This window comes from Chrysochloris asiatica, unplaced genomic scaffold (assembly GCF_000296735.1).
Source record: "Chrysochloris asiatica unplaced genomic scaffold, ChrAsi1.0 scaffold00004, whole genome shotgun sequence".
NCBI classification, from domain to species: domain Eukaryota; kingdom Metazoa; phylum Chordata; class Mammalia; order Afrosoricida; family Chrysochloridae; genus Chrysochloris; species Chrysochloris asiatica.
The window spans coordinates 22,898,322-22,913,216 of NW_006408522.1; the positions used below are offsets into that span (position 1 = coordinate 22,898,322).

The 14,895-nt window shown below is 36.7% G+C and overlaps 1 protein-coding gene across 1 annotated transcript in view; it reads left to right on the forward strand.

Moving 5' to 3' along the window:
• The first annotated feature begins 255 nt into the window (after nt 1-255).
• The window catches only part of SPPL2A (signal peptide peptidase like 2A), a 38,926-nt gene continuing 24,286 nt past the window's right edge, over nt 256-14,895 (forward strand). The window contains exons 1-7 of the mRNA XM_006831652.1: nt 256-369; nt 672-854; nt 1,837-1,926; nt 2,929-3,062; nt 7,216-7,367; nt 11,072-11,168; nt 11,623-11,724. Coding sequence (XP_006831715.1) covers nt 319-369; nt 672-854; nt 1,837-1,926; nt 2,929-3,062; nt 7,216-7,367; nt 11,072-11,168; nt 11,623-11,724 — 809 coding nt within the window. The 5' untranslated portion in view covers nt 256-318. The remainder of the gene's footprint in view (nt 370-671; nt 855-1,836; nt 1,927-2,928; nt 3,063-7,215; nt 7,368-11,071; nt 11,169-11,622; nt 11,725-14,895) is intronic.

The window sequence follows — 14,895 nt, forward strand, 5'->3', positions numbered from 1 at the left end:
GAATCCTCCCTGAGATATGGTCCTTGTAATAAGGTCCGTAATTGTTTTCCCATTAAAAAATGACTAATCTTCCTTAATGTATTTTGGGTAAAATGTATATCATTTCAATATTCCCAAGCTGCCTTTTTATCTCCTCAAACAGGAAGGGATAAATTCTTTGGAAGACCTTTCCTCTTAAGGAAATGTGGTCAAACCTATGTTATTAATATCCTTATTTATTGACAAACCAAATTACTCTCAATGTCCCAGACAGCTGCTCAGGAGGCAATCTTGCATGCATCTGGAAATGGCAGCACTTTACCATCGAAGGACTACTGCATGCTGTATAACCCTTACTGGACAGTTCTTCCAAGTACTCTAGAAAATGCAGTAAGTAAATCATGGCTTTTATTTATTCTAGAGATACAAATTTGAAAATGTGTGGATAAGTGACAATTATGTTATAGTGTGTGAAGTAGTGGTAATAACATAGGATGATTATTTATTTTGCATAAGTGTGTTACTTTCCTCTGGAAAGAACAAGTTGGGAAATTTCTAAATATGTTTAAGCCTGGTTGTTAGCCATAAGACATTTCTAATTTAAAAGAATGTTATATTATTAAATCAATACAGGTATGTTTCTCGATCGTTGCACAATACTTATCATATTAATAGCATTTTTTAATTTTTAGACTTCTGTTACTTTGATGAATCTGACTACCACACCACTGTGCAATCTATCTGATATCCCTCCTGATGGGATAAAGGACAAAGCAGTTGTGGTGCAGTGGGGAACCTGCCATTTTCTTGAAAAAGCCAGAATTGCACAGACAGGAGGTGCTGAAGCATTGTTGATTGCCAATAATAGTGTCCGAGTAAGTTGTAAAACTATAATTGCTTTTTTGTGTGTGGGTTTATGACATTCAATTTCACAGGAATTGAATTAATTTCTGCTTATGTATGTGCTTATGGGCTGAGTTTTGAAGAGTCTAATGGTTCTTTTTGATGAAAAGTTCTGGGTTTGGTGGGCATTTAATTAGAAATTTTTATAGTTTTTGTACTGTCCTAGAATAGACAAGACTTGGTTAGAAACAAATTAAATCTTAAGTCCCAGGAATGTACCAGGGGTGTGCTGTTACAAGGTAACTGGACTGCTTAGGCAGGAAAGTTGATAGTGACTGATAGTGCCGATTTTGTACATATTCATACATTTATTCATTTTAGGTATGTGCATGCAGATCAGTTTTAAGTTTATGATAAAAGGTTTCTGGTTTTCCTTTTTTGATTGATCAATCTAGTTATCCAGTTTTTTTCATTTTGGCTGATTTTTCTTTTTTCAAAGAAAATCATGTTTTTGATACCTCTTACTATAATGGACAATATTGGTGTTTTTAAGTGCTGTCGAGTTAAGTACTGTCCAAATCATAGCGACCCTGTATAGGAGTCCTGGTGTGGCGCTTTGGGTTAATGCACTAGACTGCAAGGTCGGTTTGAACCTCAAAGTCGGTGCTTCAAGCTCACCAGCCTCTCCTCAGAAACCCTACACAGGGTAGCTATGGTTCAGAACAAACTCAACAGCACTTAACAACAACAACAACATAGGGTTTCCAAGGAGTGACTGGTGAGTTTGAACCACCAACCTTTCAAGTCAAACCATCCTTGAGGTTGAATGTTTATCCTACAGTGCCACACCAGGAAGCCATTGTATAATATTAGGAAGGAAAATGTGAAACTTTGCTTAATACTTTTTATAAAAAGATGTAATATTTGTATTTAATGAATTGTTTAATATGATGACGTTATTCTGTAAGTATACTAGACATTCATAAGTTTTAATATGATGTTTTTTTCTTTCAGTATCCTCCCTCAGGGAACAAATCTGAATTTCATGATGTCAAAATATTGATTGCATTTATAATCCATAAAGACTTTAAAGATATGAAGCAGGTAAATTAGTAACTATATTAAATGAAGGTTATTAATAGTACAGCTCTTTACATTTAATCACTGATATTTAATTTGAATTATTATATGTGTTCTATTTACTAACAAGAAACTATAAAGATCTGTCACATTTTTATTTGGAAAGTACTTACCTCCTATTTGGTACAAGTTATCTCAGAGCCATTGTATTACAAAAGAGGATTATTTGTTTTGACTTGTTTTATAATATCTTGGCACATGTCATTTATCTTTACTTTAAATCCTTGATAACAAAATGTGATTGTATGGAACACTGCACTTTTAAGATTCAATTTAAAAAAAAAAAAAGATACAATAAACCAAAGCATTAATTTTTAAAAAATCACTGCCATTGAGTCAGTTCCCACGCATAGCGGCCCATATGGGAGTTTCTGAGGCTCTAAATCATTATAGAAGCAGCCTCATTTTTCTCACACAGAGTGGCTGGTGGGTTCGAATTGCTGACATTGTTGTTAGCAGTCCAAAGCCCAATTCCAGGGAATGTATCGCGGTGTCAAACATAATTCTAATATTCTTGTAGAGCATCCATCCTAGAATGAAATGTAGAATATTGCTGCCATTGAATTACATTGTTGGTGAAGAATACTGGTAATATCATCACTGCCAGAAGAACAAATAAATCTGTCTTGGTAGAAGTGCAGCCAGATGCTCTATAGAAGCAAGAATGACAGGACTTCATCTCTCATACTTTGGACATGTTGTTAGGATGGCCTAACCCTTGGAGAAGGACATTTGGTAAAGTAAAGAGTCAGCAGAAAGGAAGAAGACTTCTGAAGAAGATGATTGGCACAGTTCCAGCAACAAACAGCTCAAACATAACAAGTGTGAGGATGATGAAGGATTGGGCAGTGTTTCATTCTGTTGCTAGGAGTTGAAACTGACTCGATGTCACCTAACAACAACCATAACAACTCTACAGTAGAAAGAAAATGAATTCCTGTGTTTACTTTGAACTTTGTCTTTCAGACTCTTGGCGATAACATTACTGTGAAAATGTATTCTCCATCATCGCCTAACTTTGACTATACTATGGTAGTTATTTTTGCCATTGCTGTGTTCACTGTGGCATTAGGAGGATACTGGAGTGGACAAATTGAATTGTAAGTTTAATTAAACTTCAGTGATTTTTCTGATAAATGGTTAAAAAAATTATTATTTGATAATTTTAATCATTTAACATCTAAAAATTTTACCTGACCTCAGCCTGTAGTGTCAGTAAGACGAGATTTCATGCATGGCCTTGTATAGATCATTTATGTTTTCTTGAAGAAGAGAGTCAAAAGTCATCTTATCTTTTCTGTTGACAGGGCAACGTTGAAATCATAGCAAAGTCCCTTTAACTTAAAATGTTTAATTCTCTCTCCCTTGGAAGCCAGAGCTACTTAATACCCTAACATGCTTATTTGCTTAGATTGGAGGAAAAGATGGGGAATTTTTTGGCTCCTCTTGAATTTGGCCATGACAGTGTGGCCTCATCTTTATGTTTAATGCTTTAGGCATTCTAAGACTATGTGACATTAGTGTTTTAATTTATATATAAACCCATTACCTTTGGTCAAATGGATCCCAGACTAAGGGCAACAGTATAGGACACAGTATTACTGCTCCGTAGGGTTTCCAAGGCTGAGAATCTTTACAGAAGCCAGCTTACATCTTTCTCCCAGGGAGCAGCTGATGGGTCTGAACTGCTGACCTTTCACTTTGCAGACAAGTGCTTAACCACTGCTTCACCAGGGTTCCTACTTTACATACAACGATTCCAAATGCACATACATTTGGATTTCCCTATTTAATAACTGCCTGAACCCAATATTCTTATAGTTAGATATCTTTGACTCTATATTAATGCAAACGGTATAGTCTAGAAGGATCATTTTTCATAACCAGATGAAAACATTTGTTCAGAGCACATTGTTTCATACATAAAGGACAGTATATTTACCTTGTGACTTCATTTATATGTTCATAGAAAAAGAGCTTGTTTGTAACTAAATGAAGCCAAGCTTATTTGTAATTCTCAAAATACTATAATTTACCTACATCAAAAAGGAAATCTTAGAAGTTAACAAGTATATGTTTCTGGAGTACTGAGCTTTGAATATTTTACATATATAGAAAGCATGTTTCAACATAGATTGGTCACCTTTGTTTGATGTGTGTAAGTATTGTTTTTGCCCCTTTTTTAATTTTAAAAAACATAGTGTATAAGAAGATATCTAAGATTATTTTCCAGATTACTTAGTGAAACATTGGAAATAATTTTTTAAAAACTATCTATTCATTCAAAATGTTTTCTTCTTCAATACAGATTCTGATTGTACGTATATTTCTAGGTAAATTGTGTTTATTCTCTAGAGTTGTCCTTCTCAAACTATAACATACATACAAAATTTTGGAGATGTTGTTAAATGCAAATTCTGATTTAGTAGGTTTGGATTGGGAGCCAAGATTCTACATTTTCCCAAGCATCCAAGTGATTTTTGCTGGCCCATGTACCATACTTTGAGTTAGCAAGGCAAGCGTCTTCATATACATGTCAGGACAAACTCCTCAAGAAAATTAGAGATGAGACCGAAGTACCTATCAGCTTTTTTACTCATGGGTCAGAATCATGGGTCAGGAAGAAAGAATTTGGCTCCGTACAATAAGTACTGTATACAGGAGAGCAGAATTCAGGAGACCAGAATTGAAGGGACTTGAGCTGGAGCAATATGGAATGGGTTTCAAGAAACAAGAGAGGAGACAGCCAGGTTGTTGGGAGAATTAGAAACAATATTTTTCTGTCTTAAATAAAAGTGGGTGAGCACAGAGTAGGCATGTAGTATGTTTGGAGTTGACTGATTGGAGATTTTAATGTTTACATTGAAGAGAAGCTAATTTTAAAAGTGGTGGTGTGGTTATGTGCCGTGGAGTCAGTTCCGACTCATAGCCACCCTGTGCAGGGTTTCTGAGGCTGTAAATCTTTACAGGAGCAGAAAGCCTCATCTTTCCCCCACAGAACAGCTGGTAGTTTCAAACTGCTGACCTTAAGATTCGCAGCCCTATTCGTAACCACTACGCTACCAGAGCTCCTTAATTTTAAAAGTTTTATCTGTAAATTGACAATAAAAAAATATATAGAAAGAATTGGTTGTGACTTAAAAGTTGTCACATCATATAGTTGCCAAATTAGATCATGTGAACTTCCACAGACATTGTCACATGTTTCAACAATTTAGCTTTCAGAAAAATTGCTTCTTCAAAAGTTAGTGATCAATAATGGATCATCTCTAGAGGGTAGACTTGCAGGAAGTTTTCACTTTCAAAATTAAGTATTTCTTTCCTGTGTGCAGTTTTTTGTTTTGTTTTTCTGTTTTATTATGAATTATATGATAGTTTACATGGGAGAACATTAGCTTTACATTCATCCTATCATATATCGTTTCATTGCCATGGTTACAATCCCCTCCGTGCATCATCAACCAACCAAAGGGTGTACCCTGCAAGCCTGACCCCCGGTCGTCAGCACACAGCCCCTCTCCCTCTCTGGGTCTAGAGTCCCAGGCTGCTCCATCTCTCCACGTCATCTTCTCTGCCTCCATTTCTGACGTTACTGTTTCTCTGGGTAGGGTCTTGCACTCCGCTCTTCTCCCTTGATGGTTCCAGGGACCTCCGCTCCTGAATTGCAAAGTCAATCACTCCCCTCGTTTTGCTACAAAATGCCTACCTTTACATTTCCAACCCTGTCAGTCCTGATAACAATTATTCACCATTATACCACAAGGGACCTATCCCCATCTCCTTTCATTAGCCCCACCCAGATTGGATACTACTCAGTGGAGATTCTACCTTCCTCCGTACCCTCTGGATCTAGGCTCCTTCTTGAAAACTTGTAAGCCAGTCACTTCTTACCTTTGTAGTCCCCCTATTTTGGGTAGCCAATGTCCAAGTTGCCCATTCCTGTCTACTCTGTGTATGGAGGGGGTGGGAATGATCCTCGCTGTAAAGATTTGTTCCCTCTTTTGAGCTGTACGTCAAGTTCATCAAATTGTATCAGATTACTCTTTTTCCTCTTCTTTCTTCTTCTAGTTGAGCTCTGATCATCCAGTCATTGAAGCCCGGTCAGTTGGGTATTAGATAATACAAATGTGGGTGTTCTTGTGCATATGCCTTCTCTTTTTATCAGCTGGATGCTTCACTCTCCACTCTAGTCCTCTGTGGCTATATCACTGACTCTGGGCCCAAGAGTCCCCAGGTCTTGCCACACTGCTGACCAACCAGGTCTCCACCCGGGTTCACAGGAGTCCATTGAACGTTGTAGGACTTAGCTCACAGCTTCATTGTTGTTTTTTCTTCACTTCCCCTTATCGGGGATGAACGTGGTCACCAATCAGAGTACGTATTCCCATTGAGTCTTAGTCTTGGAAGGGGGTTTGCCCTGAGGGGACCCGACCACTTGCCTTGATGTTTCCTGGGCGAGCATCTTGTTTGTTCTTGTAGTAATCAGTTGGTCTGCCTATATTGTTTTGTATTTTACCTGTTGGTCTTTTTTTCAAGAAGTATCTTCTGTTCTTCTAGCCACTCCAGGCTGGTCTGCTTGTCCTTTAAAGTTAAAATTTCCCACCTCAGGAGATTCTAGAGGTGGTTCAGTATACCACCTATGGTCTTATGTAATGCAGAAGCTCCGCAGAAAGCCTCCCTTCACTGGGCATGTTGAAGCCCCATTTTAGGTATTCCAGTCAGTTATAGGCAGAAGACGGACTTACTAGCTTTCTAAGGTGATATTTCTGGCTATTCCTTTCTCTCCCCCCACAAGTGTCTATTTTATAATGGTATGCAAGGAAAACCAAGATTCAAAAGACAGCTAAGCATCTTCACATTATTTCCCCCCTTTTTCCCATTCCAACCATGACTCAATCCCTGTATCCCAAAGCCCTGTTTTTCCAAGGTTGTTCATACATCATTATTTACCTCTGTTCCACTTAGCCCATGCAAATCTGCCTAATTGTTTTCCCATCTGCTTTGTTTCTTCCATTCCCTTCCCCCTTCTTGTGTATTGCCCCCCTCCCTAGCACCCAAACTATCCTGTGTCTATTCTCTGCCCTGTGCTCCACCTTCTCCTCCCCCCTTACCCCACCCGGTGTGCAGTATTTTTAAAAAATACATTATTGTTGTAATAAAAAAACCTGTAAATTGTTGTTAGAAATGAATTTTTTAAAATAACCATAGTTGACAGAGATTTGATGAAGTTTCTGTGTCTGTTCACCTGTGCAGGGAAAGCTTGAAAGCAATGACAAACACTGAAGATAGAGACGTGAGGAAAAAGAAGGAGGAATATTTAACTTTTAGTCCTCTTACAGTTGTAATATTTGTGGTCATCTGCTGTGTTATGATGATCTTACTTTATTTCTTCTACAAATGGTTGGGTAAGAAGTCCTATGTTTGTTGCTTGTAGCATACATTCTTTTTACTTACTTTGCCACATTTATCTTTTCCTTTAAGGCATTCTAACTGGAAAACTTAACTGAATAGCTTATATTCCTTTTTCAAAAATAGTCAGAAATGTTAGATCTCTGTTGATGGTAGTGGTGGTAGTTGTGTTTTGAGTCAGTTCTCATAGCGACCTTGTATAGGGGTTCCAAGGCTGTAAATCTTTACAGGAACAAAAAGCCTCATCTTTCTCCCACTGAGTAGCTGGTGGATTAAAACTGCTGACCTTTTGGTTAGCAGCCCAGTGCATAACCCACTATGCCAGCAGCGCTCCTTTAGATCTGTGTTACCCTGAGATAAAAAATACTCAGATAAAGGCCTACTCTGTCGACAGATAAGAGCACTTCTTTTAGATGACTTGAAAGAATTGCTGTGGTAATGTAAGTTTCCATTCCTGAAAACAATGCATTGACAGTCCAGTATTTAAGTAGTAGACTAAAGATTTCTTGGTGGCGATATTTAGTTAGATGAAATAGAAGATTATGCAAATTATTGGTATGTTGCCTCTGCTTATCCCCAAATTATAGTTTCTCCTTTTGTCAGTTTGTAAATCAAAATGTTGTATTGCTTGATTTTTGCTTTACTTGTTCAGTTACTCAGGATCATGGTACATGTGAAACACACAAGTACTTGCCTGTGTTCTAGAGAGCAACTTACTGTTTTTCCTTTAAGAATTCATTGGTAAGAACTCTAATTAGTTGCCTACACCCTGGATGCTGTTGTTAAGTACAGTCAAGTCAGTTTCAACTCATAGTGACTCTTTATAGGGTTTCCAAAGGAGCAGCTGGTGAGCTTGAACTGCCAACCTCAGAGTTCAAGTTGACCTTGCAGTCAGCACATTAACCTGCAGAGCCACAATTGCTAATGTTCTAATGGGATGAAAATTTGCTATCCTAGCCAATATACAGCACGAGAGGAAGGAAACCAGGGGAAAAAAGAGTATGCTTGAAAAGAAACAGAAAAAAATTTGTTGTAAGACCACCAAAGCTTACAATTCCTCTATTTAAAGACATTAGCAGAAACTTCTAGATTAGAAAACTGAGGCTCTAGAGTTAGTTTTAGTTGATTGTTTACTACTTCTGTAGCAAAAGCACAAAAAATGAGACCTCTGAAAAATATACTTCCAATTAAAAAAAAAAAATCATCCTATTTCAATCTGTTGTTGGGAGAGTGACTACTAGGATGTTTATATTTTGTTGGCATTGGGCAGCTAATTTTTCTAATTTAATACTCAGCCTTCAGTTGTTTATGTCTGTTCCTTAGTTAATAAATTATTGACATTTCATAGAAAACAGAGTTCTTCATCCTGCCCTGAAACATGTACTTGGGGAGAAGTTTCCTTTAGCTGAGCACTAGTTAAAATGCTGATTGTTGTTGTTAAGTGCCATCAAGTCAGTTCTGGCTCATAACTACCTTGTATAGGGTTCCCAAAGTGGCTGGTGGGTTTTAACTGCCAACCTTACAAATTACAGTCCAGTGTCTCTCCTACAGCACCACACCAGAACTCCAAATGGTAGATTGTTACGGTTGTCCTTGAAGTGTTGTCAAGTCAGTTCCTACTCAAAGGAGCAGCTAGTGAATTCTAACTGCTGACCTTGCAGTTAGCCATCCAGTGCTTATTGTGCAGCACCATACCAGGACTCCCCAAAAGTTGGTAGTTTTTCTTAAATATAAGTTTTAGTGTAGGAGGAGGATCACTGGGACTCACAGTATCCCAAGACATGGGATTTATGACTCTGGCAATGGTTTGTGTGGTATTAAAATTTTATTTTACCTTCAGATGGTTCTATGTGGCTACAATTGCTTTCATTTCTTATAATATTAAATAAGAGAGGGTACACTAGATTGCTAAGGTGACCCTTGCCATTTATGATTACTCATGTTCAGGAAAGTAACTTAATGATGCGTTCAATTAATCAAATTCTGTCCCATGTCTAATAATTTTCTTAGGCATAATCTGACATTGAATGACACACCTAAAGCTCTCTTAGGGCCTCAAGAGCATGATTTCCATCAGTGTTTTAAAAAAACTTGGATTGGACCACTTTGCTGATGACATACTAAATCTAATTTGGCAATCTTTGACCACTTACTACTCAAGTTACCATAAACACACACCTCCTATAATAATAAAAACAACTGCAAATAACACCTACATAAAACTTGTTATGTGCCAGGTATGGGTCTGAGCACTTTGCATATAACTTTGCGTTCAATCCTCATGATAATCATGAGATAGGTATTACTACATTTCACTTTTACAGATGAAGGACTTGAGGAACTGAAACAGTAATTTGTCCATAGTTACCAATTAGAAAGTGGCTATCCTTGACTGAGAGCCTCTAGCTTGTTAGCCCTTCCTCATCTATACAGCAAAACGATAGTTTCTGAAGTTTAGTGGAATTTGAAATACTGAGGTAAAATTTGTATTTTCCACTATGAATTTTTATGTATAATGATTCATCCCCTTTTTAATAAAAGAGAAGTCACAATATTTTTCATTTTAAATAATTCTCAAATAAATACAGATAATTTAGAAAAATACTTGTTGATTTTAATTACCTGGGTATCATATCCTAACCAAGAGGTGTGTTTAAATGGATTTGGCTTTACCACAGGCCTAGTTATTCCAGATAAAATCCCACTATAGGGAAATACAGATAACATGTTTTTTTAAAGTAATGTATTTATTTTGTTGAAACCGGCCTATTCAAGTTTCTACACATGTACATCAGTGACAGTGATTACCTTCTTCTGTTTTACAACCGTTCTTACCTTCCTTATCTGAGTTGTTCCTTCCCTATTAACATAAACTCATTGCTCCTCAGACTCTTATCTAGTCTTTGAGTTACTGTTGTGAATTTGATCCCATGATCATGCTCAGTTGGAATACTGGTGTAGTGCTGTAGGATAAGCACAGGACTGCTAACCATAGTGTAGGTGGTTCAAACCCAGCAGCTACTCCTTGGAAACCCTATACAGGGTCATTATGATTTGGAACCAGCTCGCCAGCATTTAACAACAACAATAACACGATTAGTCGATGTCGTATCAATTCCTATCCCTAAGCTGCGTTTTTTTAAAGTAATATTTTTAATGGTTTATTAATTTTTTGACTACTTACATGTAAATTAAGGAGCTCTGGTAGCGTAGTGGTTACAAATCGGGTTGCTAACCTCACAGTCCAGCAATTCGAAACTACCAGCTGTTCCGTGGGAGAAAGGTGAGGTTTTCTGCATCCGTGAAGATTTACAGCCTCAGAAACCCTGTACAGGGTCGCTATGAGTCGGAACCGACTCCACGGCACATAACAACAACATGTAAATTAAATAATCTTTAAAGTCTAAAACTCACTTCATAGAAATCTTTAACAAACATGTTAGTGTGAATCAGTGAATGACAGAGCCTAAAACATTCCTACTAATCAATGTATAATGGACCTAAAACAGTGAATAAAAACCTAATCTTAAAACTCAAGATCTAAATATGTTCAACCCCGCTACCATATCAGAGTACTGTATAGTCCCTCCATTTGAAGTATTATGACTCAATCAAGAAAGCTAAAGAATTAATATTGTTTATAGCAGTATACCACATTTCCTCTGTTCTCATATAATTTAGTGTCTTGTTTTTTTTCTAGTTTATGTTATGATAGCAATTTTCTGCATAGCATCAGCAACGAGTCTGTACAACTGTCTTGCTGCATTAATCCGTAAGATACCATGTGGACAGTGCAAGTATGTATCTCTTATGGGGAATCCTAGAATATTGGTATTTTTAATTTAAAACAATATAAGGAAAAATAGTGTTCAAATATGCCCGGTCTATCACACATACAGATATAGAAATCTAAATTAATTAAAATTAAATAAATGTTAATATTTCTAAGTATTATAGCCACATTTCCATTTCAAGTATTCAACAGCCACATGTAACTAGTTACTACTGTATTAGGTAAAACACCTAAAGAATATTTTCATCATCACAGAAAGTTCTGTTGAAAGTGATAAACATTTTGAAAGTGATAAACATTTTAGTATGCGTCATATGTTTTACCTAAAATCAAGACTTTTAGAGTGGTATTTCAGTAGCTTTTTTGTGACTATGACTAGTGTTTGCCTCTTCCCATATCAAGTGAACATCACATATTTTATCTCCAAGGTAAACTAACCTGTATTAATCTGTTTTTAGGATTGGATGTCGTGGCAAAAGCATTGAAGTAAGACTTATATTTCTCTCTGGACTATGCATAGCAGTAGCTGCTGTCTGGGCTGTGTTTCGAAATGAAGATAGGTATGATTATTTTAGTATTTTTGCTAGGATATCTTTATTTTGAATAATTAAGTCTTATTTATTGATCTTCATGACATTCCATTAGGAAACAAATGATGATTACCCATTTTAGAGAAAATCTTGGCTATCAAGAGCACATTTTCCACCTAGCGTCTTAAGAGCTTGTGGGTGGCCATCTAAGGTAGCTGCTATTCGTCTCTCCCAATCCACAGCAAAGAAAAGTGAAGAAAATCAAAGATACATGGAAACAATTAGTCCAAAGAACAAATGGATCACATGAACCTTGGCCTCTAAACCTTGAGACCAGAAGAACTAGCTAGTGCCCAGCTATCATTACCAATGTCTATGAAAGAGATCCTGGATAGAGTGGAAAGAAATTTTGAAACAAAACTCAAAATCATAAAAAAGATATGGCTAATTGGTTAGATGGAACCTGATGGGACCCCTGAGACTATGGCCCTTACTCACCCTTTAGGCCTGTAACTGAACTCACCCCAGTGGCTCAATTTTTAGCCAGACAATAGACAGATTTGTAAGGGAAACAATAGACTGAAGAGGTAAGTACTTACTCCTTAGAACAGTCAACTATTTGAGATCAAAAGGGCAGCATTTGCCCAAGGACAAAGTTCAGAAGACAGGAAGGGTTAGTAAAGGAGAACAATGGAAACGGGAAACCCAGGTTAGAAGTGGGATGGGTGATGCTACATTGTGGGGATTGCAATCAATGGCATGAAATGAAATGTGTATGAATTCTTGAGTGGAAAATAGAATTGCTCTATAAACGTTTACCGAAATCACAATAAAAAGTTGTGTTTTTTTTAAAAAAAAAAGGCATACACTTTCTAATATGAAATTTTAACATTACACAGAAACAGAGTTAAAATTAGTAGGCAAGAAATATTTATGTTTATTTTCTCTGACTTCAAATATTGATAAATCTAATGTGCAATTTTATTGATACACTAGATTTATCAAGATCACTTAGTCTAATTCCTTTATTTTTCTTACCTATCTCAAGATTGGAGTCCTGGTGTGGCACTGCAGCTTAATGCAATGGACTACAAGGTTGGCAGTTCAAGCTCACCAGCCACTTCTCAGAAACCCTATACAGGATCTCTATGAGTCGGAACTGACTCAATGGCACTTAAACATCTCAAGATTATTTATTTTAAAAAACTTTTGTCAGCCAATTTTAGCTCACACGAAAAAACATGAGAATGGCTCAAACAAATGATCAAGATGAGGAGCCAGAGAACGTTTCTGAGGAAGAAAAGATAATGGAACTAACTGAAAAAGAATTCAAAAGAATGCAATTCGAAACCACCAGCTGTTCTGTGGGAGAAAGATGAGGCTTTCTGCTCCCGTAAAGATTTACCGCCTCAGAAACCCTGTACAGGGTCACTATGAGTCGGAACCGACTCCACGGCACATAACAACAACAACAGCAACCGAAGGATCTATAGAAAGATCAAGGAATCAAGGAGAATACAATAAAAGAATTCAGGAAAACACTGCAAAAACAAACAGACAAGATAAATACAAATTTTGAAACAATACAAAACCTGCAATTAGAAATCCAAAAGATTAATACTAAGAGCTCAGAAATGGACAGTACACTGAAAGGGCAAAGTAGTAGATTTGAAGCAATGGAAGCCCAAATTAGTGAGCTTGAAGAATCTCTCGTTATAGGTATGTTAGAACAACAGTCAGAAAAAAAGAATGAAAATATCCTAAGAAAGTCTAAGAGTTATGTGAGACACCATGAAGAGATATGACTTATAGGTGATTGGAATTCCAGAAAAGGAAGAGACAGACAGAGAAAACAGTCAAAGAGTTGTTGGAAGAAAACTTCCCTAACATTATGAAGTAAAAGAAGGTAAGCATATAAGAAGTGGAACAAACCCCAAACAGGATAGATCACAAAAGAAAATAACCTAGACATATCTTAATCAAACTTACTCCAAAATCAAAGACTAGGGAAGAATCCTGAGAGCAATTCAGGAAAAACGAAAAGTTACCTACAAAGGAGAACCAATAAGACTAAGCTCAGATTTCTTAGCAGAAACCATGCAGTCAAGAATGATATATTCAAAACTCTGAAGGAAAAAAAGTGCCAACCCAGAATCATATATCCAGCAAAGCAGTTCCTCAAATATGATGGCAAAATTAGGACATTGCCTTATAAACAGAAATTAAAAGAATTTACAATGACTAGATCATCTTTGGAGTCCTGGTGTGGTGATGTGGGTTAATGCACCAGACTGCAAAGCCATTTGAACTGCCACCCTTGCAGTTCAAGCTCACCAGCTGCTCCTCGGAAACCCTATACAGGGTTGCTATGGGTCGGAACCGACTTGACAGCACTTCACAACAACAACAAGACCATCTTTACAAAAAATGCTCAAGGGTGTCCTTTGGACTAAGAAACAACAACAGCAGACAACAAACTGAGATTACCATACATCACCAGACATAGAAGGATTCAAAGTAAAACAAACCTACAATACTGAAAAGAGGGAACCAGAGAGAGATAACAATATATAATGAAGTCAACTACAAAACAAAAAGAGAGACTAGTACAGATATAGAACTTCTAAATGGCAAGGAAGTCAAGTCAATTTCAAGATAAAACATTGTTTTTAAGTGGGGAAAAAAGTGAATAAATACAAGGTAACTTCAAAGAAAAATAATACACCTGCACATCAGAATAAAAAAAAGAGGAAAATCAGATTTAGTAAGCATTAATACAACAGAGAAATTAAATTGAAAAGTAAACCCACAGACAAAATGAAGTCAGCATTTATATGGAACAAAGAATCCAATAGCACAACAAAACATTTAGAAAATGACAACAGTCAATTCATACTTAACTGATAATTACACTGAATATAAATGGATTAAATGTACCAGTCAAGAGATCTAAAGAGCAGAGTGGATAAGAAAACATTTTTCAATATACTGTCTACAACAGACCGCAAAAAAAATGAAGGCAGCCTAAATGTCTATAAACAGAAGAATAGTTAAACTTTGCTGCATACACACAATGGAATACTACAAAACTTTGAAGAAGAATGATTCTGAGAAGCACATCACAACATGGTTGAACCTAGAGAACATCATGTTGAGTGAAATTAGTCAATCATAAAAGGACAAACATTGTATGAGACCAGT